This window comes from Patiria miniata, unplaced genomic scaffold (assembly GCF_015706575.1).
Source record: "Patiria miniata isolate m_02_andy unplaced genomic scaffold, ASM1570657v1 HiC_scaffold_3, whole genome shotgun sequence".
In the NCBI taxonomy this organism is placed as follows: Eukaryota; Metazoa; Echinodermata; class Asteroidea; order Valvatida; family Asterinidae; genus Patiria; species Patiria miniata.
Window position 1 is genome coordinate 12,083,426 of NW_024037069.1, and position 20,283 is coordinate 12,103,708.

At 40.0% G+C, this 20,283-nt stretch overlaps 1 protein-coding gene and 1 pseudogene across 1 annotated transcript; one reads left to right on the top strand and one right to left on the bottom strand.

The window, feature by feature from the left end:
- Positions 1–1,528: 1,528 nt before the first annotated feature.
- LOC119736476 (cytochrome P450 4F2-like) lies at positions 1,529–6,252 on the top strand. Its single transcript, XM_038210493.1, has 11 exons — positions 1,529–1,693; positions 2,467–2,638; positions 3,496–3,680; positions 3,943–3,965; positions 3,997–4,062; positions 4,360–4,422; positions 4,766–4,889; positions 5,041–5,318; positions 5,450–5,648; positions 5,787–5,869; positions 6,045–6,252. The coding sequence occupies exons 1-11, from the start codon at positions 1,529–1,531 to the stop codon at positions 6,211–6,213; spliced, it is 1,527 nt and encodes a 508-aa protein (XP_038066421.1). The 3' UTR covers positions 6,214–6,252.
- Positions 6,253–12,759: 6,507 nt separating this feature from the next.
- On the bottom strand, positions 12,760–18,932 carry LOC119736477 (annotated as a pseudogene).
- Positions 18,933–20,283: the final 1,351 nt, after the last annotated feature.

Genomic DNA, 20,283 nt, shown 5'->3' on the forward strand with positions numbered 1-20,283 from the left:
TGTGTGGTTCGAACACCCATGTCCATTTTCATCAAATATTGTTTGTTGGTTGGGATAAGTTTAATTGAAGGGAAAACACTACAAAAACCCACTAAGTACTGTCTTCCATCCACACAGAGTGATAAATATTCATGTTAGGGTGCGTGATGTGTGATTGGTAATTTTCTTTACCGAGTGGTATACACTCACATTGTATTCGTGTAAACATAGTAAAAAATAGAAAAAGAAGAAAGACCAAAAAACGAGAAAGAAAAAATAAATTCATCAAATCAATGAATGAACTGGTACTTTTTGTTTACACCATTTCTTGTATGTATTGACTATTTTGAGGAAAACCTTTTCCAGACAATAAACTCGATTAAGTACACAAGGAAAAACCCGAAATTTAAACAGTGAGACTTAAATTGCTTGTTATTTATTATTTAATTGTATATTGCAAACTTGCAACCCCCAACCCACTCAACTCGTCGCCAGTGCTTACTTTATTTCCAACCACGTTTCCAATAGTAAACCCTGAGTAAACTTTCGTCCTGTATCATGATTCGATACCATAATGGATTTATATCGTGTACTTGGTGTTGTTTTTTCCAACGTGCATTACGTGTTTTCACATTCATTGTAATTATTACATCCACACCTTCTTAAAAATAATCATTTATTTTCCAATTTATTCACTGATGAAAATTAATGTGATACTGCATATTGTCTAGATAAGATTGTAACATTATAATTTTGAAAAAAAATATGTGTTTTGGTAACTCACGCCATATGCTCACGTCTCAACGAATTGATGTTGTTTTACCCCCAGACACCGCATACAAAAACAAGCGCTTATGTGACGCATTATTATGGAGGCCCCAGGCTATTCCTCATTTGAATCAGTGTTCAAAAATCTTGCACATGCAAATGATTCAATACCAGGGTGCGAGAGCAAGTAGTGGTGGGCGCTTACTGCTCGGCACCCTGGGCACGAGGTTGCAACCCACTCTACAATGTAGATACGCAGGCCCTGGTTCATGTGGTTGGACAAGAGAAAACGCGTTTCAGCTTGCGCATGCGCAAAGCACGCCAATGCTAATAAAACAGGTGTAGTATGAATATCCCACTCCATTATGGACTCGTTGGTAGTATTGCGCATGCGTAATCATGATAATAACCTATAAATAGACCTATTTATAGAAGAGTGACCTGTCACGCGCGGGATTAACCAATAATAGGGAAAAGATTTTCATCGGAGTCGATTTTCATAGGACACCGGGTTATTTTTAGACTTGAACTCAAGTCCAAGGCCGTGTCATAAAGGGACGCCGGACAGCGCTACTACGTCTAGTCTCTATACTTCACGTAGTCGTATTTTTTTGCATAAACCGTTGATGATTTACTGAAGACACGTGCTCGGCTGTTTGATGTTTACATCGTATCAGATTTTCAAATGTTTTGCTGAATATCACAGTAGCACATTACGAAAGGCGGACGTTTACACACACCATTTTTATCTACAGAAACTATATTACTATAACAGGCCAACATGGCTGAGCTAGCGTCTATTCTGAGTCTTGGCTTGGTTGCAGCATTATCGTATGCAGTCTGTGTCTTGGTGCGTTATGTTCAATCACAGTGCAGAATTCGAGGAATTTTAATAAAACACTGGCCGGGACTGCCAGACCACTGGTTTTACGGTAATCTTCACCAGGTGAGAGATTCGTTTCATGGTAACCCAGACAGAATAGTACAGTTTTGTAAGCGAGATTTAAGTTCGAGAAGTGCCATCACGATCGTATATAGGATTACCCTGCTACGCCAATGAATGGGCTAAATTTGGCTTATTGCCGAGCAAGTTACCGTGCGGTAGTTGAAGGGTAATGCTGGATCAATAATTTGAATATAATTTTATGAGCTTTGAGAACAGCTGTACTAAGCTTTGCTTATTTTGTTGATGTGAATGTAACCTTTTTAGTGCAAACCTTGAAAATGCACCTTTGAATGCTAATGTGAATTTCCATATTCATGAGCAAAAGAGCGATGTCATTTTTTAGACAAAAACTTCAATATTACAGCTATTCAGCACCATCATTCGCCAGCATTTTGGATATTTTTTTTTCTGAGGGGGGGGGGGGGAGTGATTAGTTGTTGGGTACTAGTAGCAGTTTGTTAAACCATGATCACTGTAACAGTGCCCTCAGTTGTTAGGAAAAGCATGGGGGAAAATAAGTAAAGAAAACTTAGTGCACTTTTCAAATAAAATTAAACGAAAAGGAACGTCATATAGTTTTCATACATGAAGAGTAGAAAGTTAGACAATGCGTACCTAAGAAAAAATTATTGCACAAACCATGGGAATGATCCTTGGTGATGAATTAGTGTTCTTGGGAACCGAAGCATATATTTTTTTCTGAATTTATAGTAAAATGCTTACAATATTAACTAAAATTAATTGTCAAGCTAATTATCTTTACGCTTTTGTAGCACCCTATGAATAATCCCAAGGTTCGAGAAGCCGGTTCCAAGGAAGAGTTGAAATTGTGGCGGGAAATGGATGCTAAATTCCCCCGTGGATTTCGCTGGTTTCACGGGCCTCTGGCTATTGGTGTGACAGCCAACCATCCTGATATAATGCGGGCAGTAATGAGGGGAAGAGGTAGGTATATAGACCACGTTGCGGCCCTCTTGATTTGTCCCATTCAAATCAACTTAAACGAGTTGAGGCTGGAAGGAAAAATAGTCTGGTTCCACTTCCTTTTGCACAAAGTCTATAGCAATAGGTCACAGATAGGTGGAATGTGACAATGTAGAGTATCATTATAGGTGACGTGACACGATCTCATTTTTATCAAATCAACGATTCCTGAAGCCGCTGTCGTGGCATAGTTTAAAGGTAGAGTAAACCATTTTGAAGCTATCCAAAAAGTAACCGACCGAGTTACATCAATTGTGAAAAGGTTACTCAAAATATGGCTCGGCAACTTTATCGAAATCTTTTTCTCGAAATATACAGCAAGCACAGCAATCAGGTTAGTTCTTATAAGCATTCGTCTTTAGATTGTGAGCACTTTCGTCCTCAACTGAAAAGAAATCTACAAATTACAAGTATAGGAACCTATGAAATCACACGGAAACGGTATACATGTACCACTATTTAACACCCTTGCTCACGGTGAAGATAGGACTGGTACCCTAGTACCCTGAGAAATATTCCGCCTGATATGAAAGTCATTCGAAAGAAAACTATCATTGAAAATGGTTTAAGGAATATGTGCCGGCGGATGCAGTTTTTTTTAAGTGCATAGACGTTTTCTCTGTTTTCTCAATCATGCACTGAGCTCAAACTTCAACAGATTTTGAGAAATTTTGTCGAATCAAAGTTGAGGACAACAAATTGTACAAAAATCAAAGGATCCAACTTTGATTTGTTATACGCAAACAGTTTTCTGAACAATTTTGTTTAGAAACCGTATTGTTTTATAATCTACCCATCTTTCCTTCAAATCCCTACAGATCCCAAGCCTACTACGGCATTAAGTTCTGGTTACCGTTTTCTTCTGCCTTGGCTGGGGTATGGTCTGCTTCTTGCTAGTGGAGATACCTGGTTTCGCAATCGCCGCCTCATTACCCACGCATTCCACTTTGATATCCTCAAGACGTACATGACAATCTACAACAAAGCTACCGACATCTTGCTGGTGAATATCAACATTTATACATATTTAGAATAATTTTACGCAGTAGCGCGGGGAACGATATTAATCATATACTGCTAAAGTTGTTGCTAGCATCTCAAGATTAATAAAACATTGTACGAATTCTGCAAGCCATTTTAAACTTATTTCAGGTAAATACTTCCAAAAAGACTTTTATCAAGATACATATACCCATTCATCTGAATGGTAGGGATCAACATTTTGAAGGTTTTCTGTTCTTCCGAATTGATTCTGTTGTCTACAGAACAAGATGAGTGACAGCAAGTGGTGAAAGTTTAGTGGTGACAGAGAACTTCAGTCTGTGTACGTTGGATATCTTGCTCAAGTGTGCTTTTTCTTATGAATCCGGCTGCCAAATAAGCGGGTAAGCCTATGTCTGTCGATATAGCATCTCATGTTCATTGATAATTATTTAGGAAAATTCTTTTTTTTTCTTTTTTTTTTACATCTTACAATAATTTTTCATCACTTCCTGTATGAAGTTTCATCCGTCGATGTGAATGTATCACTTCAAAATATTCAAAAGTGATGGCAACTCCTAGTAATAATTTACTTCACTGGACAATTACTTAGCGCTAGTTTTCGAAATCATATTATCCAATTTACTATATTCATATTGAAATTCATGTAACATAGTTTTTCAATTGTTTGTTATGTGCAGAGACAGTCACCCGTATGTTACTGCGGTGAATGCAATTGCTCTTGCCAGCAGAGATCGAGTATTGTAAGTGCTTGTTATAACTTTTAATAATACATGTACTCTCAAAACGGGTTCCCCTGCTCATTTCAATCGTGCAAGAATTGTCTATCAAAACACGATCATGACTACATAGAGTGAAGTTTTTATTAAAATAAGTATACAAAGAATCTTTAATGTTTCTCCAAGCGTAATCAAATGCTGTTGTCACATGCACAACAGAATACAAATTGTACAACATCCTATATTAATTGGTATGTTTCTGTTCATGCATGCAGTGAGTTTCGCTCTAGGAGCCATCTTCTAACTGCAAAAGACTGATCCTGACCAGTTCTTTGTTGACCTACTTCGTTTTCCTCTCTTTTTCTAGCAATCCTCTTCTTCATCCAGATTTCATATTTCATAGGACTGCAGCTGGGAAAACATTTCTCAAAAATGTAGACTTTGTGCACGAGATCGCCGATAAGGTGATCAAAGAACGGCGAGACAAACTGGTGAGCAAAGTCGTCTTTGTATTTTTTCCCCTTGTGTTCGATGGGCTGAATATATTTTTTACAGGACATTTTGAGGGGTTTTTGTTTGGAAAAGGCGAGCAAACATTTTGGGTTCAATCAAGTGACCTTACTTCCAATCGTTTGTTGTTAGAGAGAGAAAGAGACGGATTCTGAGCCCGTGAAATCTAAAGACCAGCCCCGGGATTTCTTGGGCATCTTGCTGGCTGCTCGAGACGAAGACGGCAAGGGACTGACGGATCTAGAGATCCGTAACGAGGTGGACACTTTTCTCTTCGAGGGTCACGACACCACGGCCAGCAGCCTGACCTGGATGCTGTATGCCATGGCAACCAACCCTGAACATCAGAGGAAAGTCCAGGAGGAAATTGATGAAGTGATGGAAGGCAGGGAATCAGAGGAAATTCAATGGTAGGTCTACTTGGGCCATTGCCGTGTTTCAGCTCTCTGTCTTTACCACAAAAGCCTAAGTTGAGCAACTGCAGCAATTTACTGTTTTCTACACCTCTAATAGTCGTGAGTGTTTGCCTCTTGCTATTTAGGGAGGACCTTGGCAAGTTCAACTACTTGATTCTGTGTCTCAAGGAGGCCATGCGACTCTACCCTCCAGTACCAATGATCCAGCGTATTGTTGCAGAGAAAGACATCATGGTCCACGACAGGCTGATTCCTAAAGGCGCGTTGATAAATATGAACATCTACGCTCTCCACCACAATCCAGAGATTTGGCCGAATTGCATGGTAAGTCACGACAATAATCCGTTTTACACTCACTCCATTTTGTGGATTTCAAATCACACTCCATTAAGTTCTGTTTTTACAACCAGGTCATTTCATATTACTTATACTCACATTTTTTTTTCATTTCCATTTATACAGGAGTTCATACCAGATCGTTTCGCACCGGAAAATATCAAGAATATGGATCCCTTCGCTTACTTGCCATTTTCGGCAGGTCCAAGGTAAATGATTGATGGGGTTGTGTCCCTTAATCCCCCAACACACACCAGCAGGCATAGCCACCCTCCCTTCGTGGTGAAGTGTTGATGATTGTTTTTGTCAGGAGAGTTTTGAAGACGGAGACCTGCCATATACATTTTGCATCCTTATAAATTAATTGATTGTTTTACTGTTTAGGAACTGCATTGGACAGAACTTTGCCCTGAATGAGGAGAAGGTGATACTAGCACGAGTTCTGAGAAGATTTCACATCGAGTTGGATCCCGACCACAAAGTGACCGCCAGATTGCAGTTGGTTTACAAGGCAACCAACGACATCAAGCTTAAACTGAAACCTAGGTTTTAATCTAAAATAATCTGGCATTTCAATTTTTTTCAAATCAGCTGATTTCCTCCTAAATTCCATTGTCTGCCACTAAAAATTAACAAAACACCGTACAAATCTTCTGAAGCCTTGCGTTGTGGCTTGATTATTATTGCATGCCTAATTAATAAGGGAATAAATGTGTGTTTGTGAGGTATTATAACACTCTGTTTAAGACCGGTTTCGCCTCGGGTAATTATCGCCCATCCAGACTCAAACCGGTCTTAAACAGAGTGTTTAATACCGACCGAACACACATTTTATTCCCATTCATAAATACCTTTTCGGTCCAAAATTTAAAAAAAAATGTCAAAAACTAGACGTTGCCAACCATTTTGTTCAACAATTTTACATCATGTTTTACGAAACACCCCTCTGACTATAATATGGAATGCCCTCCACAACTTGTTACCTGATAGGGACAATTGGCGTGCACGTCGCGCGTACTGCGCGATGTCGCGCAAAACGCAGCTGGGCTGGTGAAGTGTGAATTTTGGACCATGAAATACTGATTCACTGGTAGTACATTGCGCATGCATACGGGAGGAATTTGAACGTTCAGCCAATGAAACGTTAAAAGGCACCGGATTTCATAGGAGTCCAAATTTCATGTGACACTGGAAAAGCGTTTAAGACCAGCTAGCCATGTCTTTATCATCCGTTTAAGACCGGCCACGTGACGGGTTCTCGACCAATAGGAATGCGTAAACTGTCTGATGTATTTATGAATTAAGCTGTAACGTACATGTAGACAATATCTGCCTGCAGTGCTGTTTTTTTCAGGAATTTATGGATTTGGGGGTTGGTATTTCATAGCAAATATATACTGACCTATTTCACGTTTTTGGAAAAACCAAAAAAAAATGCTGTCCTTGTTGTCTGGTTCCCTGGCCCTACTTCAGACGAAACGGAACACTTTATAGATGTTGGGAAATTGTCAGGTCTAGGAACCAGACTAACTGACACCCGTTCACGGATGTGTAACCGATTGCAAACACAAATTTGGACTAACTAAATTTGATAAATTGGGGTCAGTATTCTAAAAAACAAAACAAAAACAAAAACAGTTTTTCCAACGAGATTCAGCCGACCATCGTTGGAAATTGCTACAAAATTTTCACTTTTCTTGAAAATGACAGTGCAGCAGGTGCCATAAGTTCAAAGGATGCGTGAGACTATTATTCATTATTCGTTATTCTTATGTTTGCAAAATGTTATAATTACCGTTAAGGTATGCTTTTACGTTGCTACTTCATGCTAATTTGTTGCAACTTACTAATTTAGGAGTGGCGTCAGCTTAAAATATGTCGAGTTCTAAACTGGTACCAGTGACCTCTAATTTGTTTGTAAATTTTACTTAACCAGTGACTGAGAGTACTTACGCATGCGCGCGCCTGCGCACGGTTTATAAATTATGGCGGTGAGGTTGAGCGAACACAATGAGCCTTATTCACGAGTCGGCCATATTGAATTGAAAGTGAGGTAAAATCTTTTTTTTGTAAACTTGCAAAAAAAATGAAAGCAACTTTTTTAGTAATAAATTCCAGTCTGCTTCAATGAATCATATAAACATTCCCTAAGGCCAAAATAAAAAAATATTCGGTCTCTGGTCAGACCAAAGTTCCGGAATTGACGCGGCCACGCGTTTTTTTTTGTTTTTTTTTTTTTTTTTTTTTTTTTTTTTTTTTTTCTTCAAGCTTGGATTGTACAGACAAGGTGGGTACTATTTTGCTTTTTTGGTGTCCTCATTTACATTGGTGTCCTCCATAATTTGCCTTGGTGCTTTCGATCATTTGCCTTGGTGCAATTTCCCATTCCTTGGTGCTCTTTGGTAAAAAAAAAAATTGAGGAGGTGCGGAAATAGAGGGCGCTGTTGGAGCTACCGCGGAACATTTTGGAAAAATAAAAGGTCGACGCGCATGATTAAAATCGACGCGCGCTGACCAGAGACCGACTTATTTTTTTTGGCCTAATGTTAAAAGCCAAAGCCATATTCAAAAACAAAATGACGGTAAAATAAAGGCTGCAATTTGCCTGCATAAATAGTCTGGCGTCATCCCATTCAACAGTTAACAATAAAATGCATTAAAAGTGAACTCGACAAAAATGGCCAACTCGGAATAAGGCCCATGCCTGGCGTTTCCTTCACACACAAAAAATGCAAGAGAGATCTGTCACCGGAGTGGAGGGCGGTGGATGTACAGAGTAAATGGAAGGTGAAACATATCAGACCTCTGTTCTCTGTCAATCTTTTTAAAGTTAATTGTTTTGGCAAAATGTTTGGGCGATTCCATGGAATTATAAACCTCAAATGAAACAACTTCAAAACATTTCCAAATGCATGAAATAAAACACGTAGGCCCCCTATATAATTTTGGAGCTGATCATTTGTATTTTTATTGAAATAGATATGTAGTTTATTTCCAAGTACGTCTGATATACCATGGTGTTTTCCAACTGATTTCTACTACAGTGACAACTTGATGAATTATGTTTTCTTCTTTGTCTTCCTTAAGTCGTTATAGTTACTTACTGATTAAAATCCACTTTATTTTAAAAATCTACTCATAACTTTAAATTTGTACACTATTGAATTGTCCAAACGAGAGGTTAAACTGTCAAGTGTTCTGAACGGGCAAAAATGTCACAATGAGACCGTATCATAGCGTATCTGGCAGCATGCCAGAAAGATTAGTTACACAGGGAGGCAAGTGTCATTACTATCTTTAAACCAAGTATGCTTTTTAACAATAATTTCGTCAGTAACTTTTCGGATAGCTGCAGAAACTGTACCTTTAACAACAGAAAAAAAATGTAAAACTGACAAAATAACACGTTGGGGTTCATGTCGGACGGAGGCGCAGGATTTGGAGTGATTTCTCTATTTAAATGAAAGACGACAGCATCCATTCCTTCGTACTTATTTTGGCCGTCAGCAATTGTGACTTCAACAATTCAGTTATTGCCGCACTGCACGTCAGCACGAAGAGTTGGACCTCTTTTTGCATTGTCCACTAGGAGTTTGAGTTTTATTCTCTTGTTAGCAAGAATGTCATCTCTGTCATATACTTGGACCTTATAACTACACGGTTCTGTTATCAACTTGTTTAAATCTTCATAACTTCTTAAGCGGTCCCATTCCGTGAGTGTGTCTTCACGTGCATTTTCTCCACTTGGAAGGTTGTCCGTAGGAACTCCGATTCTGTGATACAATGGCAACAAATTGTTCAGATGCCCTTCCGTCGGTGAAGTAATTGACGATCTTAATATCCATTGTCATAATTCTTAATAGGATGCACACTTCCACTAGAATCAAAATAAGCTGTACATGTACTGGTTTCTGAATATAAAAACAACAAGACAAATTGTTGCTTACTTGATAACGGTAGCTGTTTTTCAGGTCCTGTTTCGACCCGAACGTGCAATTTGTGTAAAAGTCGTCGTTGGAGGCAGCAAACAAAACATAGTAAATCGTGACGTAATAAACAGGACACGTTTATGGGTGCAGACCACTGGTGCAGACCAGTAAATCGGTCCGAAATCAACCTCGTCCCCAGTGCTTACTTTATTTCCAACCTGGTTTCCAATAGTAAACCCTGGATAGGAAACTTTCTTCCTGTATCCTGATTGGATACCGCAATTGGCTAGTAATGGATTTTTATCGTGGACTTGGTGCTATTAATCACAACGTGCAGTACGTGTTTTCGCGATCATTCGTCCACGCCTTCTCGAAAATACTAATTTCCTTTCCAATTTGCCCATATTAATGTGAAATATGATACTGCATGTTGTCTGGATAAGATCGTAACAGTTTGATTTCAAAAATCGTGTTTTCGTAACTCACGCCGTGCTCGCGCTTCTACGAATCGACTCTGTGTTTACCCCAGACACTGCATACAAAAACAAACGCTAATGTGTAACGCATATCCAGGCACCAGACTGTTCCTCATTTGCATACGTGTGCAAAAATCTTGCACATGCAAATGATCCAATACCAGGGTGAGAGAGCAGGTAGTGGTGGGCGCGTACTGCTCGACACCCTGGGGACGAGGTTGGTCCGAAATTGCCTACGCCGGCCAAATCACGATTTGCATGCCCTCAAAATCTTCAGTATTTGAGCATGCTGTGGGCCATGAACTTGAGGGTTTGTAAAACAATATGGGTGGAAGCCGTGCACAGGACTGGGAGCTTGCAGTTCTGTGTAATTTGGATGTAATTTGGACCCAAAAAGCGCTCTATTTTGCAATGGAGTGTAGGCATTGTTTTTCAAAATGGCGATGGGCTTCAGGACTATTTTCAGGGGTGATCATCTTCACATGGAAATTTCTCCTAAAAGTCATCACTTGACCCCCCCCCCCCCCCCGAAAATTGAAAAGAAAATGAAAGATGATGAAATAAGTTGTAATTTGATGTGGGTCTCGAACACCTTGGAGAGTTGTGAGTATTTTCCCCGAATTTCTGAATTGGGAGCATTTACCATTGGGGTCTATGGAAGTTTATTTACTGGTCTGCTACCTTATACTACGCTGCACAGGGAGTCCTGTTTATTACGTCACGATTTACTATGTTTTGTTTGCTGCCCCGAACGACGACTTTTACACAAATTGCACGTTCGACTTAAGTTCACGAACAAAATACGACTATCTAACGACTTGTCAAAAAGTCTAGTGCTATTTTGGAGTTTCACCTCGGAAAATAGATTTTTTTTTTTCAAGTGCTATTTTCCTAGCAATATAAAAGTTATTCACAATGAATGAGACATTGAACAACAAAACTCCACCAACGTTAAGGCCTTGTTATTAAATTAGTTCTTCACAAACTTCGAATTTTTGGCTGCCAGACAATAATTCGGCTCTCACTGGGCGGGTCATGCGCAATATGAAAGCCCTTTTTCAGAGGGTTACAGACGCCCAAATCGGAATAAAGTAGGTGTTTTTTCCCGTTTAAACAAACATACCAATTGAAAATGGAATAAGAGAAAAAATCCATTTGTTGAAGAGCTTGATGGGTATCCATCTTTTAGAAAGATGAACATTATTATCTACTTTTATTAACTTTACTTGAAAACAGAAGAAGCACGTACCAATTTACGAGTTTCTTCATGAGTGTCTACCTACAGTTGTACAGTTTCTGATGACGGCTAAAAGATCGGCCATGCGTTTTGGATGGGTAAAGTATAACAATTTACGAATCCGCCGTGCACGCGACATGCACATACAGCTACTCTGTGACGGATTATCTGAACAATAGCTAGCACAATGCTTTCGCCATCGTCTCCGTTCACAAGTACCACCTCACCGATAAAGCAAGTACAGTTGGGGGTGACCTAGTCTGGTTCCCAGACCAAAAGATTCTGACTATTCCTGATGAATCTTAGGTCAGGCAGCCTCCGTAGCTAAAAATAAACATGACGACATTGATGGCCCTTTTTCAAAGCTCGGCTTCGTTTCCAATTTTGCTCTATCGCTTGTAGCTTTTAATGTTCTGATCAATTTTTTAAATAAATCACTTGCTTCGTAATATCATACAGTTATGATATTACAGTTTGATGTTTCTGTAAGATAACATTGACCAATAACAATGTTGATCTGGAATCTTCAAAATTAGGCACCCGAATAGCACTGTTAGCAGGCGGAGCCGAATGAAGACCGAGTTTTGGAAAAATCTCGGTAACGGTCGTCAAATTCAAAATTGTACATGACGCAGCAAAAAGTTCGCCCATACGATCCAAGTATATTTGATGCCCAAAATCGTCGTTGAATTTCAAGTTTTCTAAATGAACGCAATGAATATTAATTATCAACTGATTTAAAATAAAATTAATATGCAATTAGCAGTCAATTAAACCTATATTATATACTCGGAAATACTCGAGCGCTATCCGATTGTCGACGAAACGACTTCGGCAAACTTCGGAAATTTTCGGGAAAAGGAGGAATTCCTCCCGTTTTAGTCACGTGACGTTAATTGTAATACAATGTATTACCGGAGGTTACCGGACCCAAGATTCATCAGGAATAGTCAGAATCTTTTGGTCTGGGAACCAGACTAGGGGTGACTAGGGGTTACTTTATTTCCAACCTGGTTTCCAATAGTAAACCCTGGATAGGAAACTTTCTTCCTGCATCCTGATTCGATACCGCAATTGGCTAGTAATGGATTTTTATCGTGTACTTGGTGTTATTATTCACAACGTGCAGTACGTGTTTTCGCGATCATTTGTCCATGCCTTCTCGAAAATACTAATTTCCTTTCCAATATGGTCATATTAATATGAAATATAATTTATCGAAATCCGAGTTCCATTATAGGAGAAGTGGACATAATTAGAAGCTTTTGTAATTATCGCTATAAATTGTTTCCTAGATATTAAGTCCAACTGAATCAATAATAACATATCAATTTATTAAGTACATGTATTTTGGGTTTACTCTAAGAAGTAGCCTACTACTTACATGAACATTGTTTCAGCGGAACGTAAACAAAACGGAATGAACGAATTCAATGTGTGAACATTCTCTCTTTAAGTTACTCTCTCTTAAAATGGCCGCCACTACCTCTGCGACACATGCACCTAAAACAGACACAGCACACAGACATGTTCACCAAGATAACAGATATCAACACAAGGGCAAGAAAGAGGTAGACATCGAGAAGATTCCTCTGGATATAGTTCAGGTCCAGGACGGCCGGTCGTAGGTGTGCCCCACCGAAGCGGGTGACGTGAAGGATCCAGCGGGCCACGTTGTCAGCCGGGCTGGGCGTGTTCTGAAGATCGCGCATGATCTGGGAGACGCGCTGTGCGTTTTTACGGAATCTATACACAAGGGTGTAGAAAAAATTAGTCTAAAGTGACAACGAAATAATATATGAAACAGAAACGTCTAAAGACCAGGGATGTTGTTTCAATGGTGAAGCACAGACGGTATTTTATGCTGTAGAAATTCTGTCACTGGCTGCTTCGCACCAAAAGGTTCGACAGGTTCAATTTATTCATAAGATGAATTTGCGTCGGGCTGATGTACATCAATATTAGGCTTTGCCCTTCACAGACGTATAATACACTGAATACTCAGTGTGTTACCTCCCGAGTGAAAAATGGGGAAAAAATCACTTGGTTGGGACCCGAACCCACGACCTCCTGCTTTCTAGTGCAGACGTCTGCATAGAGGTTCAAGTAAGCACCACTCTTCAAATCTAACCGTGAACATCACCCACCGTAATAAGTTAATAGAAATCAAAGGGTCACTAAGTGTAAACGATCAGGTAAGCACCCATCGTGAGAGGACGGTTTGGAAACGCAATGCTCTAAAAACATCAGTACAGCTGTCAAAACATAACTTAAGATGACCCTGCATGTAATTCCAGATCGGAATATTCAGTGCGTAGAAAAACGTCACGAAGTCTTCGCAGAGAATCTGATTGGCTGACGATGAGTGTCAAAATACTAAAGACTCGGTGTCGGCTTACCAGGGTCTTAAGACGTAATGCTGCCTTGGCTAGTGAGGATGTGGAAAAAACCGAGATGGGAAGGGAAAAGGCTGAACTAGAAAGGTTGCGTCGCAAGTTACCATTTTAAACAATTCGATTTGTATTGTTTTAAAGGAAACATGTAATAGGATTGGAATGACTTAATTACATTTAAAACTGCTTTCTTGCCATGTAACTATGACTTTTTACCTCCTTTGTAGCAGTAAAAGAGAGAAATTTAAACATTTTAGTTTTATTCTAATGAAACTTTCCATATTCATGAGCCAAAGCGTGATGTCATTCAAGGCAGAACAGTAGTGTCTCCATAGCTTTGTGTACAAATATATATCAAACCTTTCTTCATTTTCTTGGAGCAAGTTCCACTTTTTACCTGTTTATCATGTTAAACAGCTTGTTTGGACAAAAGTAGTGGCAAAATTTTCTTCATTTTTGTGTACTTAAATTTGTTTTGTGCAGTTGTGGTTTTGACAACGAGTTCCTTGTGTGACAAAAGCAAAATAGCGCCCTCTTACATGTATTGATGAAAGGCTTTGCTAATAATTGAAAAATAACAACTTTCTTGTCACTTCCAATGAAAACAAGAATTAAGATCTTGTATGTATTGCTGCAACACATAGTAATATGCATAAAAACAAGGTGAGCCGAATTTCCACTGCATGTTTCCTTTAAAATTTAATGGAAATGACTTCCTTTTTTTAATGCTGGAGTGTAACGTTTACTACTTCTTACTTGGGCTCCGTCATGACTCTGTGAATGGTTCGGCTGAGTGTTTCCGGTGTGAGTGTAGCGATGTCCAGCGTCAAGCCAGCACCTTGGGCCTCTACACGGACCATGTCGTCCATCTGTTCCTCATAGAGAGGCAGTCCAACCATTGGCAGGCCAGCCCACATCGCCTCGTTCGTACTGAAGGATGCAGCATGGGTGAGATACGCTCTGACATTAGGATGTTCTGTGGAAACAGACAAAAACGCATTGTTATCATTTATCCGGCATCTCGGATCTCAAAACGGCACGTTCTACAGTTGATTTTTTTTATCTTAAAAAAAATTCCTGCTATCGTCAATTATTATTTGGATTTTGGCCAGTTTTTTTTTTAAAGATCGTTTAAATCTCAACCGATCAAAAATAGTTATTTTCGCCGCCTTAACTCTGAAGTACAATTCAACATAATGAATTAAATCTTTGCGGAAACATCATGCGGAAATAATTTCTCAACTAAGCGAATGGTTCTGAAAAGAACCGAGGTATAAACGCGACCCTCCGATCAGTATGCTCTGACCATCTTCATGAGAGTGCCTAAATCTAGGAAAGTAAACACAAAAGTACCAAAAGCGAAATTGATGAAGTTGCATCCTGTGTGGATGCCAAGTAGTTTAGTCGGAAAAGGGGGGTATCGTGCACCCTCGGAAATCAATTTCTAATCAACGTGTCTAGGTCAGAAAAAATGCGTAGAAAACGATTTGCTATGTTAAAAAATTCAAAAAATGTCCCACGTATTGTTTTTATGCAAATTAGTGCCGCCATTACTGAAAAATCTATTTTTAATTATATCTCAGCCAATATTGCAGATAACTGAACGAACTAGGTGTCTAAACACATGTTTTCAAGGTCAGAGATCACAATAAAACTAGTTTGGAAGTCACCACATGTGTCTGTGGCATAGGAATATGCAAATTAGTGCCGCTAATACCGGAACATCATGTTTTTGGCATATCTCGGCCAATATAGCACATGACTACACCAGTAAGGTGTCTAAACCCATGTTTTGATGGTCAAGTATCATTAGAAGACCATTCACGAAGTAACTATGTTTGTCTTTGGCATGAAAATATGCAAAATATTAAGTGTCGGTTTATCAGATATTTGATTTTTAGCCAATATCTCGGCCAATATTGCACATAACTACACAAGTAAGGTGTCTAAACCCATGTTTTGAGGGTCAGGTATCATTAGAAGACCATTTACGAAGTAACTATGTGTGTCTTTGGCATGAAAATATGTAAATTCTAATTTGCCGGTTTATCAAAAAAATGATTTTTAGCCAATATTATATTCAATTTCAGCCAATAGTACAGTTTATTTTAAATATGATGGCTTAAAATAAACTTTGATCATTATTGCTTATCAAAAACCCTTCTGTCAACATTAGCTGCAATATTGGCTGAGATATTGGCTAAAAATCAAATTTCCAATAAATCGACACTTTTGAATTTACATATTTACCTGCCAAGGACACGCATAGTTACTTCGTGAATGGTCTTTTAATGATACCTGACTCTCAAAACATGGGTTTAGACACCTTACTGGTGTAGTTATGTGCTATATTGGCCGAGATATGCCAGAAACATGACTTTCCGGTATTTGCGGCACTAATTTGCATATTCCTATGCCACAGACACATGTGGTCACTTCCAGAATAGTTTTATTGTGATCTCTGACCTTGAAAACATGGGTTTAGACATCTAGTTCGTTCAGTTATCAGCAATATTGGCTGAGATATAATTAAAAATAGATTTTTCGGTAATGGCGGCACTAATTTGCATAAAAACAATACGTGGGACATTTTTTGAATTTTTTAACATAGCAAATCGTTTTCTACGCATTGTTTCTGACCTAGACACGTTGATTAGAAATTGATTTCCGAGGGTGCACGATACCCCCCTTTTCCGACTGAACTAAAGTAGCTGGGATCCTAGAGCAAGCTTACTGCCCACTGAAGTGGAACAGTAGGGTTGCAGTCTCAGTAGAGGGAGGACCTAGGGTATAGGAGCCCCATTAGTCTTAGGTGATAGCAGGACGGCCGGTCGTAGGTGTGCCCCGCCTAGGGTATAATTCAACAAGCAACTATACATGTATTTAGGGAGAAAAAAGACATACCCATGACTGTTGTCATTGGCAACCATTTGGCAACCATGATGTTTTTGCCAAGATGAAGTCTGGTCAAGTCAGCACTAGACTGCCACAGCACGCGGTACGGTAGCCTAGCGAAGGCATCTGCGAAGACTTTGGCTTGCTCACTCCCCAACATCTTCACAAACGAGCCAATGGAGAACAGGACTACCCCACCGGGTGCAGCATCAAGAAACTGGGCCACCTTCTTGTCAATCTGAAAGTATGGCACACACCAAAACGATCTGAGGAAAAGTCATGTCTGACATCAAACAGCAGTCAACATTATTGTTAAAAAGACTGAATGATATTGAAGGGTTTTTTTTCATCAGGATCATTTACATGGGGCAAATGGAGTTTATATACCTTTAATACAAAATCATTTATTTCAAGGAAGGGTCTCTTCCGCTGCATTCGACACAGTCAAACCCTACCTCTGTGGTATATTAAACGTATTTACTGGTTTGAGTAATTTCGCTGAATTTAAAGTCTATAAACACAAACATTTTGTACTACAATTGCTGATGACTATGCCTACCGTGTGATTGGCGTTCGGTCCGGTGTTATAGAGGACATAGATGTTATTCGGGTTCATAGAACGGGGAAACTCCAACCCAAAGCTGCCATGCATGAAGTGAAGCAATGCCTGCTTATGGGACTCCAACGTGCTCACCTCCGGCTTGATGTTGTACTTGGCCTTCAAATCATCATAACCATCGAATTTACTCACGCCCAGACGGAAATAGAGAATCCCATAGAAATAGTGGGCTAAAACGTTCTGGACTCGCTGAAGGAACGTCATTTTGTCGGTGAGCCCCATGACGCGTTCTGGTATGTACGAGGGATCGACTGGGATTCCGGACCTTGGAGAAAAAATGAAAATGACACTTGAGTCTCATCGAGACAAGTTAATGCCAGGAAACACACACATGCTTACCTTCCTACTGTGGACTTCCTTTTTATTCGTGTATTTAAGAAAAAAACGGAGAAAACAATCATTTTACTTGCACTGTGAATACTCTTTCAATATTGTTTTATCATGATTTCATTGAGTGTTTTCATTTTGCGAAGGATAACTCTGAGATGTCTCCTAACCTGTTTTCCAGAGAGGGTGAACCTTGTGTGGACGTGTGCAAGTCCACAAAACGTTTACACTTCCTGCATCCTGTGGACCTCTTTTGTTCACAGGTCCACAAAGAGTATGCAAGGTTAGAGCACACAGACAGAACTCATCGTAATCACCAACATCACGAAGTAACACCCAAGTCCACTTCAGTGTTACGTCGTGAAATTTTGGTTTCACGAAGTAACACTCAAGACAGTGTGCGAGCACACATTGGACACTGGCGCGAATGATTTTCGTTTTCACTATTCGAAATACTATTTGGAATAAAAACGTATTAAAAAATTTGACAGGAAAGTAATTAATCCGTATTCTTGTAGGATTACAAACAATTTTAATAAAATGACATCAAATTGGTGAAATAAAGATGACTATTACTTCATAAAAACGAAAAATGACCGAGTCAGCGCACAGTCTACACGAGTGTTACTTCGTGAAAACGAAAATCACTTGGTTCTGTAAAATACGCTCGATCGCGTATAGAACGCACTCGAGTCTTCTTGGGTGTTACTTCGCCGTGTCGCTGACGGTATGTGCATAAATAGGGTTTGTTCAACTTTCACTTTAGTATAGAAATAAACATTATTTACCATTGCCCGTGTCTGGAAGGAACTGCGAATAAGACCGAGTTCAGGACGAAAGGAATGTTCAAAGCCTGAGCCAACAGAGGGCTGCAAGGAATTAAGTCATCCCCAACCAGCATGTCAAATTTCTCCTCTCGCAACCGCTTCATGGTGGATGAATCACCAAACAAGTCGTCGCATTCTCGAAGGATCATCGTCAAAATATTCAGCCTGCCATCCAGCTCACCGCCTTCCCACAGGGGACCGAAGAACGTATTCAGACCGCCTCTCAGTACCACTTTGGATAAATTGTCAAACACGTCGGTCCGGTTTTGCTTTGTGTAAGACGAGTTGAAGACCACGAAGGAGAAGAGACCGGAGTCTTTCTCCCAGTGGCTGGTGGGATTGGAGCTGCTGACCAGGGACACCACGCGGTGACCCTGACGAGCTAGCGCCCGGCCTGAGGCGACCAAGTTGAAGTAGTGGCTTCCCCCGGTAATGGAGGCGAAATACAGGAACTTGTACTTCTCTCCGCTTGGTACGTTTCCCTCATCGCTGGATAGCGCCGGAAGCAAGAACAAGGGAGACAAGACGGTTAGACATACAAGGAACGTGGCCGATAAAGTGGAAGACATCTTATTTAATTGGACTGCCAACCAAAAAAAAAGAACTAATACATGCGTATACAAAATAATATACATGTACATATGATTTTTTTCCCCTAGAAGGGGCCACTAAAAAAAGAATATGGAATTTGAACCCGTTATTTATATAATTGTCGCCAAAATTGGCATTAAATTCTAAATATGGATCGACAAAATTCATATACAATTGTATATGAATTTTGTATATAACACGTAAAATGTTATCAGTCTTAGCAAGCAGAATACATGCAGCTCGTACAAGGTCCGTACAAGGTCAACGCAGTGTATAATAAACAAGGTGGTTCTAGAACAATGCGTCGCGCCTGCTTTCGCGATAATCTTTAAGGAGTATGAAGGTTGCCATATTGCCGCTATATGACCCAAGTTTGGTTCCAGTCTATTTTACAACTTGACCTCAGATGGCCTTTGACCTTGGTTCTGATAGATATACATGTAGATGCACACTGTATGCACTGCATCCCACTTACCGATGATATCACATTTAACAAGTCCTCTTTCTCTACTGTCACGCCGCCACCCTCTAGTGTCGTCCCACTTACCGATGATATCACATTTAACAAGTCCTCTTTCTACTGTCGCGCCGCCACCCTCTAGTGTCGTCCCACTTACCGATGATATCACATTTAACAAGTCCTCTTTCTACTGTCGCGCCGCCACCCTCTAGTCGTCCCACTTACCGATGATATCACATTTAACAAGTCCTCTTTCTACTGTCGCGCCGCCACCCTCTCGTGTCGCCCCGCTTGATGATCATCGGTAAGTGGGGCAACAGTAGAGGGTGGCGGCGCGACAGTAGAAAGAGGACTTGTTAAATGTGATATCATCGGTAAGTGGGACGACACTAGAGGGTGGCGGCGCGACAGTAGAAAGAGGACTTGTTAAATGTGCTATCATCGGTAAGTGGGACGACACTAGAGGGTGGCGGCGCGACAAGTAGAAAGAGGACTTGTTAAATGTGATATCATCGGTAAGTGGGATGCAGCACATACAGTGTGCATCTACATGTATATCTATCAGTACCGTGCGTGATATTACTCATGAGCTTCTAGTGACGTCATAGTCATACATATTCATTACGCGCTCTACTGTCGTACCATTTTATGCTACCGTAGCTATACGCCGATGACTGTTAGACGCCCAGCTTTTGTGTGATCTTGCCATCTCTGAATTGAACGTGTAGTGCCATTGCAGCCCTGCCGTGTTTCCGGTTTGCATTTGACCTAGTCATGCATATCCCTCATGCTTGCCAAAAAAATGTGAAGCCATTCTAATCTACACCTACTTAAAAAATTCACTTCTTTGTTAAAAAAATGAACGAATT

Bases quoted from the DNA above. Each gene is read 5' to 3' on its own strand.
- LOC119736476 (XM_038210493.1), top strand. From the start codon at position 1,529: ATGGCTGAGCTAGCGTCTATTCTGAGTCTTGGCTTGGTTGCAGCATTA. The intron at 2,639-3,495 runs GTAGGTATATAG...AAATCCCTACAG, and splicing joins GGCAGTAATGAGGGGAAGAG to ATCCCAAGCCTACTACGGCA. The intron at 5,870-6,044 runs GTAAATGATTGA...TTTACTGTTTAG, and splicing joins CCATTTTCGGCAGGTCCAAG to GAACTGCATTGGACAGAACT.